We start from the raw sequence: 10625 nt of genomic DNA, 5'->3' as shown, positions 1-10625 counted from the left end.
AGACTGAAGTATAAGACATGACAGCAAGACCAACAAAAAGGTAAAATGTAAAATGAGCATTGTGCTATTGACTAGACCATAATTTTTTGTTATGTTCTATATTTTTTTAGGACTTTTACCATTTTCTGAGATTGTAAAATTTGATCAGGGATCTTAAAATCAAACATCTCCTGAGACAAATGACTCCGAATTAATATTTTAAAATGACTAGTTATTTTCCGTGAGTGCAAGCAAACATGGTCTCAATCTTTTAATCGTCTTTAAATCAATCAGTCATGAGTTGTGAGTTTGTGGAGGAACTAAAATGCAGATAGGAACTGGGAGCACGGATCATGTTGAATGTTTTAATGAAAAAAAGACAAAAAAAAACTTACAAAAACCACAGGGAACACAATGAGCCAGAGCCGAACAAAAACAGGAATCCAGAACAAAACTTAAAAAAAGCCAGAAGGGCAAACCAGGGAAGTAGAGGAATTAAAAAGGAAATAACAAGATATGATGGGAGGAGCCAGCAAGGAGGAACTGAGAATGAGTTGTGTATCTACTGGGGAGGTTGATTACTGAACAAGGAACAGATGGCTGATTAGAAACAGGTTGCAGGTGTGAGGAGAAAGAGAGAAAGAGAGAGAGAACATGAAAAGGAGAGAGAAAATTGGCAGGTTGTGGGAAAGTACAAAAGGAACTTGGAAATTAATCTAATTCCTAAGAATGTCTAGACATAAGGAACGTAATAAAACTAGAGTAACAGAATAACTAGACACAAGAAATAAACATAATAAACTAGAATCACTAAGGAGGACTGAGCTAAAGTGAAACAGAAATAAGGCTGATATAATCAAGAGAGAATAAGATGACAATAAGTTCAATTGAATTAAGAGGGGACAAAACTTTTTGTGTATAATTAAGTTATGTAAACTTTATTTTTCAGATATACTGTTTATGTTTTAGCAATATAACCTGAACTCGATTGGATTGTAAAATTGATTTGGAATGTGTTTAATTTAATTTTAATCCGTCTACATGATTAGATAGAATTAACTACATGTTTGTAGCTTCAGCTGTTTGTCTTGTAAAATGCCTTGAAGTGAAATTGTATAGTTGGCGCTATAAAAAAATAACATTTATTGAACTGAACAGGGCTTATGTATTGCAACAGCCAAACACCAAATATAAAATAGTTATGAATATGTTCCAAAAAGCGGTACAGTTTTCACAAATCTTAAACTGTGGTTCAGAGAGTCTTTGTTCACTGCAGCAGAAGCAAATTTAAAAGTGTAGAATTTGTAGTATTTTGTATTTTGAACAAGAGGTGATCAAATACACTTAACGCTGGTTAGGAAAACAGTAAACTAAAGTCCTGGGGTTTAGTGCTACACCTGATTCTCAAATCAGAAATCATATTCAACATCATTAGCCCGTTGTATTGTGCAGACCTGTGGGCATGCAATTAATCCCCAGTGGTTGGACGTCACACTTTACAACAGAAAAAGAGAAAAAGGTAAATGTATGTCCACCCTCTACTGGGCTCACAGAATGGCGCCCTGGGCTGTGAGCCTTATCGCTCAACTTCAAGCTCACCTGTTACTGAGTCTCCGATATTCACACCAAACATTGAGACTGACAGCAAAATGAAGATCAAATTCCATCCCATTTAGGCTTTCATCAGTCTCAAATGCAGTTTGGATTTCGCGCTTTAATCCTTCCCTCAGGGAATGAGAAAAGGGAAAAAGAAGAAGAAGAAGAAGAAAAAACAGAACCCAGTGTGTCGGGAGTTGGAGGCGTGAAAGTTTTCCCTTCAACTTTTCCTCCCTCCCCCGGCCAATAACAGGGGGAGCTGTAATGAGCGGACTCCTCTGATTTGTCCGGGTCAGCTGTCCGGGACGTGAGTGACAGGCCGAGCGGAGGGCTGGTAGTCTCCCCTCCCCACAGCCCCATCAGCATTGCCCCCCTCTGACTTTGACGGGACTCTGCGTGACGCGGCTGAAACAAGGGGGCAACACTTGAGCTCCCAGGCGCAGCGGTGCGGGACAGTTCAGAAGAGCAGAGAGGAGAGGAGCAGTGCGGGGAGAGAGAGAGACGGAGCTCACCCGTCAACCAGCTGGAGGAACCCACACTTACAAACCCCCTTATGGCTGCTTGAGACGTACCGATACACCCCCCCTCCCCCTTTTTTCTCTCTTTCTCTGGGACTTCTTTGGACTTCTACTTTTTTTTTTTTTTCCTCGTCCTGACCAGAAGTTATAGCAAGTCTAATTAAGTTGCTCTTAGTTGAGAAGTGAATCCACTTGCCGTGGACGGCGCAAGGCGGTCATGGATACCCATATAAGATGGAAAGATAAACGGAGAATAAGGGACGCCCAGATCACTTTAGCGGCGATTCTGCTTTTTGTCACGTCGCGTGCAAGTTCAGGTAAGATGCAGCAGCCGTGTGATGTGTTTGGGGTCCACTTTGGAAAAAAAAGTTTTCCCCTCAGTGGGTCACTGATGAGCGCCCCTCCTCCTCTATTACTGCCTTAACTTATTCAGCTTGCAGGGTCAGGAACTTTAGGGGGACTTTGAAAAGTGTGGAACGTTTTTTGCGATTTTTGGAAAAGTTTTTTTTTTTCTGTTGGGAAGGAGCTAATGATGATTTTGCTGCTTATTGCAGTGGCGCCACCAAGGGTGGACCAAAGGGGGCAATGGTTGCCAGCACATATTTGCCAGTCACTTGTATAACCATAATGTTTTTATTTATTTTATTTTTATTTTTTGATGAACACTAATTAAATACCCAAGAGAACAAGCTTTTACTAGTTGTAAAATGTACATGAATTCATTCATGCATATGTAACTTTTGGTTTTACAGTGTACCACTTTCGACTAGCCACCATTCACTACAAATACAGAACCATATTAAAACTCCTTATGTCCTGCCATGACTTAATTTTTGTGTGCCATTCCATCATCATTATCAGTGGTCGCCATCTTGCCGTCCCTTTTAAAACTTTCTGCAAGTCTCCCTGTTTTCAGTTATTCACAATCCTAATCATTTCTCGTGGGGAGGCACTTTTTGAATGCTTCATATTTTCGCAAGCCTTTTTGCAAAAATGAGTTCTGTGGTGCACTTCAAGAAACTTCAGTGAGGCGCTTGCTGCTCCAGTTTCTTCTCCCTCAACAGATGGGAAGGATGGGAACAGTTTTCAGAAGATGGGAGGGGCTGTAGCTCCTCTGAAGTGGCAGGGTGGAGCGGTTTGAAGGGCTCCGACGCCAAGGGACACGGCTCTTAAAGTGCTGGGGTCCCCTCTTTTCTGTCGGTGATGGTTGTGTAACCGAGTCCACAAATATCTATGCAAAACGTTAGAATTTCATTCAAATATGACTTAGAGCTCAAATCCTTGATGCATCGTTATGTAGAAGGTGACATTTAAGAGGTTTTCTTGTCTCTTGGAGGTCAAGAAGTCAGGCTTGGGTCTGGCCTTTAAGTATTATTAGCACCTTAAGACGGCCTGACATTGCTGGTGGTCTGCTGCAATGTTCCGACACCAGTCTTTGAGCTGAACAGGTGGCTTCTTCTGTATGTTGTACACAGGAAGTGTCTGAGATTGTGCTGAACTTGTGAATTAGTAGAGCCATATGACCACTTTAGTGTCCGTTTACAGCAGAGAAAAAGATTGTTTGTTTGTCCTTTTTAGCTCATATGCATGTGAAGTAGTTACGGTTTTCTCTTCAGTTTCTTGTTGCTTGTCCAAACTGTATAAATGTGTAATATTTGGATCTACCATTGGCTATTGCAGAATATTTGAATTGCGATTGCTTTTAGTGGATCAAAGAGGAGCTGGATCTTGATGCTGAGGGCTGGATAAAAAAAAAAAAAACATCTATCAAAACTTATATGACTCATGTAAAGGATCCTGAGGGCACTGATATGCTTCTTGAAACTTGAAGCTGACATATGCCAGTAAAGACTCGATGATTGAGTGGTAGTAACATAGCAAGTACACGAAAAGCCTGTGTAAACTAATTATCTCCTCCGTCAACGTTTTTCACTTTTACTATTGTGCTCTTTGTCATTGCAAAGTACAGCGTTGGTAATCTTAAAACACTGTGACATGTAACATTTCACCCTCAAGTCAAACAAAGTTTAACTTTCCTATTCCTCAGCTGTAGTAGTCTTTTTTCACTCATAATTATCAGCCTCTTACTACCCAAGGCTAAGTTTTAGTGCAGTTCCTTTGAAAGGCTTGCACAGATATACAATAAGGACATCGCACGAGGTATAGCTGTTGCTATGACTGCTTGAGAATGTTGACATTTGCAATAAACATGTTGAAACACAAGATGTTTTTATTATATACATTCCATATTGATCACAATTCCATGCCTGAATGAGATAATTGCATTATCACAGCACTTTAATTAAAAACAACAAAGTGGCAATGGCTGTCGGTTAACAGTGTTTCGCCACAGCTATGAAGGCCTTTATATTGGGAGCTAGCGTGCCCTTTCTGTACATGTAATTAACCTAGATTTTAAAGCTAAATGTTTGGTTTTATGGAAGGATTGACAGTATGAAAAGTTCTTTGTCTCCGAGTGTGGGGCCTCTTCTGGACTGGTGACCTCTTGCTTTAGTCTCCTTTGACCTGGAACAGAACGAAATACATAGAAGGCGAATCGATTCTCTAAATAAGAGAAATGTTTTCTTAACAAGAACACACTGTCAATAGGGCACCGAGGTTCGATTTTCAATGTGATTTTTACACAGAATTCAAAACAGGAATTGCTAAGCTAACTATAGCCTCTTGTTCTTGATCTAACATCACTGTATAGAACTTTATCTTTTTATAATATTGTATAATATAGCTTATCATACATTTTCATATGGGCTGTCATTTAGCTATATCATTTAAAATAAGAAATAGGTGTTTTGTTATCAAAACCACCTTTTTACATAGGTAAAGCTCACTAAGTTGTAATTTATCATTACTTAAAGCATCTTACTGAATTACAATGTAAACAGATCACCTTTATCCAACTAAACTGACTTTAATAAGGAAAGTTCAGTTTTCACAGTCTTGCGTTTTTGATACTGGCCAAACATTTACTCATTCCAGCCCAGCAGCCTAAACTACTTTTCAACCACATTGAGATTTCAATAAACATATTTTCATGCTACAATTACATGTTGTGTAGACAGAAAGTTTTTGTTTTCAAGAAACTATTTATTGGGAGTAGACTTCGTTGAGAAAAATATGTTCTTCTGAGGTTAGCCCACTGTGCTAACAAACTTAAGCATTTTTTTTTTTTTTACGTAAAACTTTGTAATTTGTAAAAGTAAAGTAAGCAAAAACAAAATGGTATTTGATGTGGTCCTACTGGTCTTTATCGTTAGCTAGTTCCTCCTGGTGTTCTGACAACAAAAGAAGCTATTAAACCAGCTATAGAGAGATTTGCTAGCAATGTGTAGCCTGTTTACATATAGTGTGTTAACATAATGTATGCCGAGTTTTTCATACTCCTGTTGATGGAAACAAAATACCCAGATAATCATCCCACTGAAAGTTAATCAGGCTATGCTAGTGAAAGTTCATGGCTCATTTGGAACGCCATTTTGTTTTACTGTTAGAAAGGAATCTTTAAGACTTAAGGGAAACGTATAAATAACACCAGGCCTGTAAGTCACTGAGACAAAGAAGGAGAAGAAAGGTCAGAGTTCAAAGGTGATTGCTAGATCTTTCATGTTTGTCAAGTTTAGCATTTTATCGCCAAAAGGCTGTGCTGGAGGAAGTGAGACTAAGATGAAAAGTCAGGTTGCATTTAATGAAAAGAAGCTGCACAGTGGGATGTTGAGGAACTTTGAAGTCTCTTTTCCAACCTTATCATTTGCCTTAGATTCAGAATTCAATGATGAGCGTGTCTTGCTACAACCACATCCAGGTTGTAGCAAGATGATGTTTAAGACTGCATGCAAGCAGCAATGTTTTCTTTGGATTTTAATTAATTTATTTCCATCTACCACGTTTTATTTATAAGAAAACCTCCTGGAAATGGTTTATTTCTTATTTTCTTTGAATTGGATTCAATTGATTAACCAAATTTCACTTTTAACGTTCTTTTTCCACAGCTGGAAATTCACACAGGAACAGAAACCAGTCATTAGAAATACTGAAAAAACATTCTTTGAATACCTTGCGCAAATGAAAACAAAGCCATATGTTAGCCAAACCCATAGGTGATGTATGGCACCAGTCGAGGGGCAGTTGTGTTTGGGCAACATCAACCATATATTTTCAGGAAATAGGAATTATGCGATGAACTTATATGTGTTTAATCCTAATGCAAGTTTAAAAGGGATGAACAGAAAAGCTTGCCGTTTCTCTGAACGCCTCCCCATCTGGATTCAATAAGTTCCATTGTGCTGTCTGCTAAGCCCTCCAAAAAGCCAAAGAAATTTCTTCCAGATGTTTTCCTCCCATTCTTGGTGGAACAGAGAAACCATGAAAAAAAAAAAAAAAAAAAATCTCAGTTGCATTTTCTTTCAAGAGAAAATACGCCATTGTGTGTTGGTTTTAGAGAAAATTTCTAATCAAATAACAGTGACACAGTTATAGAGGGGTTTAGGAGTATAATAGCAGCATATGCCTTTTATTTACCCAGTTTTGTACTCGTTACAACCAGGGTCATTAAAAGGTTCTTTTTGTTTATGTGGGCTGACTTTATGGCAGGGTGAAAGGTCTACTGCAGCTGGTTTTCATCTAGAGTTGCCCTGTGTCTGGACAACTCTTCTTCAAAAGGATATTTTACGTATTGGTCATTTCTGCCGTTTGGCTTTGGCTTTTTGACGAAGCTAGTAAATAGTGAAGTTCAGAGAAGTGACCCAGTGCCGGCAAGATGAGCTCATAGGGTTTCTTGGTGTTTTATGTGCAATGATAGCAGGTGGTTTTCCTGGAGCGTGCTACTAAACAAGGCTCATCTTGATTTATGAAATGATACTGATTAATGTCTCTTACCTTATGAGAGTACAACTTATTGAATGCTGGAGGAAGGACTAGGTTTAGAGGGTCATCTTTCATCCAGTTTAACCACCTTCTCTTATCCAACTCAGACTCATTTGGTGGAATTTGGGTCTGCTGGTTCTTACACAGTGTCTTTTAGCTCTCCTGAGGTCATGTCCGACAATATCAGATAAGCGGCCATGAGAGAAAGTGGCTTCTTGTGTGTGCCTATTGCCTTGGTGCCGAGGAAGGAATCTGGGGCTGCATGGAGAGGCAGTGACCCTGTAAGTGCATGTGCCACTTCAAGTCTGTAAATGCAGGCTTTGTGGATAAGAGACGCTGTAAATCAGCTTTAATGCATGATAATAACATGGCAGATAGAGCAAAATATGCACGACAGATTTTTGACCCAGTGACAGAGTTAAGGAGATCCTTTGTTCGACACAATCAGCGTATTATTTGCCATGTCCTGTCGCAGGTTATCTTCAAGTCTCATTTAGAATAAACATTTATCTGTTGTTTTAAAGTTGTCATGGTGCAGAGCGCTTTGTTTTCAGCAATTTTTCTCATTAGTTTTTCTCCCTATGCGCATCTCTTCTCCAAATTAAGTGTTGGCCGTGCTACTTTGTGATGCAACCCCAAACACTTGCGTTTGGGATTTATCTGTATGCTTTGAGTGAAACTCTGCATCTGGTCCAGACTTACAAGCTCTGCATTCACTTGAGCTGTAAAACAGTGCTTTTCTCTGTAATGGGTATTATAATCATTGAGCATGGAAAGCAATGTATGACTCATCCTTTCCAACCCCATTCCCCCTTCTCCAGCCAGAGCCTAGCCGCAACTTTGGTTGCAGAAAACTGAGTGTAAGCACATTTTTCCAAGTGGGAAGAAACAATGGTTTCTGGTCAGTCATGAAACTTTACTGTAGTCATATGTACTCTATTTTAAATTTATTAGGTGATGAAATCAGTTGAAGTTGTAATGAGAGGACATATATAGTAGGACATGGTTTGCCTAGTCAGCGGGATTTTATTTTTCTCCGGGAAGCTTAATTCATTTGGTCTTGTTGCAACAAGGGACTCAACTAGAGCTTTACCGCACACCGGCTATGTGTTTAAGCAGGATTTAAGAGATTTTTCCGACGGAACAAACTATTGAATATGGACAGAAGTCAATATTTTGTTTAGTTTAGAATGAAAACAAAAAATCTTTGAGCACATCCTACGAGATGTAAAGTACAAAAGCATGGTCAAAGCAGGAAATCGAAGGATAAAACACATGCAAACTTTTAGGAAACAGTGAGGAATGGAAGACCATTAAGGCATAGAAGTTTTGTACTACATATCATGTGAATATGGGCTGCAGTAATGTATAATATACAACTTTTCTTTACCCAATTATATAAAAACACATATGATGACGCAGAGCAGTTTTCCTTAGATATAATGGCTTTGTGTTTTTATAAGGATGTTCTTGTTTTGACCAATTAGGGTTGTGCGTGATACACACCTCTTCTTGTTGCTATTGACGGTATGCTTAGTGAGGTCCTCAATAATCAAGCCCTGGTCACAGCTAGAGTTTAAGCCATGCGGCGACGATTAAACTGTTTAGAGATAGTAAGTCCCTAGAAATTTCGTGTTTGGGGAAGTTGAAGAACGAGAACAAACCTTTTAAGAGTTGAGCTAATCAGACCTGGCCTGGCCTTTCTTGGGAGATTTGCCTAGGTTCCCAACTCTTGTTCACTCTGTGGGTCTTTCCACTGCAGCTGAGGAAGGTTGTCAGTGATGTCGACTAGCCACTCAGGTTTTGTACTCCTTACCTGGGGCCAACCCTAGCTACTATGATAGGGTTGGACTTTATTCTGCCCAGGTTCTCATCAACAGATAGAAAATCTCTCTTGTCAGGTCTGACACACCTGGGCATGTCCCTTAACCATTTAAACCCAAGTATGCTGTCCAGGAGGGCTGCTTTGATGGCTTAGTGGGTGCTTGATGCCAGGCAGTGTCTGTGGGTTGGGTGTGAAAACACTGTGGGTGTTTTCCGTGCAATAAAGAGGAGTTTTCAGTGTGGTCCCCTTGCTACCCAGCTGGTATCCCTCTCACTAGTGGTTTCTGTGGTGGAGTGGGCTCCCATGCTGCCTTGTTTCCCATCATCAGTTGATGGATATCCCTTGTTCACAGTTGATGGAGGTCTTCAACAGGGTTGGTGGGACACCTTTTGTACTTGTGACCAGGGAATTTTCTGTTGGGGTGGACCCTTATGGTGGGATAACCCTTACAAAGTAGCTTTATTTATTGTTGACTTTAATTCAAGAGGGCTGTCCTAGAGGTTTGCCGTTGGACTGCACATGCAGGTTGCATAAAGGCACTGGAATTGTCAACCGTATTAAACAAACAACCTAAATGGATAATGAGTTAACGGTATGTATTTGGGCAACTGAATTCTTGCAATTTCTTCTCAATAGCAGTCTAGTCAACAGTAATAATGTGATTCTAAAGTATCACAGTAAGATATGATTGTCACACAGTGCACCATACACTGTTACGCTGATATGCCGATTTCGATTATTACAACACAAACACCGTGTCAACTTGTTAGGATGTCATGGATCCTTTTATATTCTTCTATAACGTAAGAATTTGTGAAAACCTAAGATTTGCTCAGCATTGTTACTGATTAAACTGTGGGGGCAATTGTTTTTCAACATCTGATTGAATTCTCTTTTTTATGAGCTTAGTAAAACAACACAAATGGCCACCCACACACTTGCACTAAAGCAATTCTTATGTTATTTACAGTTTTGTTCAGTTACGAAGAATATTATTGAGAGGTCAATGTATTGCAGTAACTCCATTTACTAAATAATACACATTACATAGATTATTTACACACAGACTGATGTTTTCAAGCCTTTAATTCTGTTACATGGGAGGATTTTCCTCTTGCAGCTAATGAAAACAACAATTAATATTAGATTATTATATCACACCAAAATAATTTTTTTTAAGAAAAATGTGAAGAGTCAGCTATAATGTCTGCTTTTGAAAAGAAACTTTTAATCTGACAAATGAGCCTTATGAGAATCAATGCTCAAATTTATTGGATATGACTTTGCATAAGTATTCAAAGTGCATAGTCAGCTGTGTTTACACCTTGATTTGCTTGGTTGATATCACTTGAACTCAAGGCTAAGGGTTTCAACGTGCAGCCTGTGTCATTTATTTCAACTTTTGCTAGAGGCTTTCTTTACAGTTGTTGTTGTTTTGTGTGAACTACAGCTAACCTGTACTGCCAAGATGTGAAGCACTTGAACTGCTAAGGTCTGGAGAGGAATGCTTTCAATCAGTAATAGAAATGGGAAAGTAGTATTGAAATAACTTCCACTTTTTCTTTATTTGTGGACTTTCCCTGAAAGGTTTTGAGTGGTGTTGTAACAGTAAGTAGGTATCTGGTTTTGGCTGATTTATTGTACGATTCAGGCATAGCAACAAGATCTTATTTGCACATTGACTTCTGTTCCCCCACAGGGTTGATATTGCTCAAGTGAGTCACCCGTTAAAATGTCAGTAGCAGATAAATTTATGCTTGACTTGGCTGTCACTCCAACTATGGCGTGTTATTTGGCAAATCATGACATCGCAAGTTATTTCGCTC

At 39.2% G+C, this 10625-nt stretch overlaps 1 protein-coding gene across 3 annotated transcripts in view; it reads left to right on the top strand.

Annotated features, from left to right (window-relative positions):
• Window positions 1–1919: 1919 nt before the first annotated feature.
• col5a1 (procollagen, type V, alpha 1) overlaps window positions 1920–10625 on the top strand; it is a 97199-nt gene continuing 88493 nt past the window's right edge. For 2 of the 3 annotated variants that reach the window (XM_028026209.1, XM_028026207.1), the window contains exon 1: window positions 1922–2410. In XM_028026209.1, the coding sequence (XP_027882010.1) occupies window positions 2311–2410 (100 nt within the window). In that variant the 5' untranslated portion in view covers window positions 1922–2310. Of the gene's footprint in view, window positions 2411–10625 lie in introns of all 3 variants that reach the window. The other variant, XM_028026208.1, reaches the window with a different exon arrangement.

Source organism: Xiphophorus couchianus, chromosome 8 (assembly GCF_001444195.1).
Source record: "Xiphophorus couchianus chromosome 8, X_couchianus-1.0, whole genome shotgun sequence".
NCBI classification, from domain to species: domain Eukaryota; kingdom Metazoa; phylum Chordata; class Actinopteri; order Cyprinodontiformes; family Poeciliidae; genus Xiphophorus; species Xiphophorus couchianus.
This window is presented reverse-complemented; position numbering and strand designations above follow the sequence as displayed.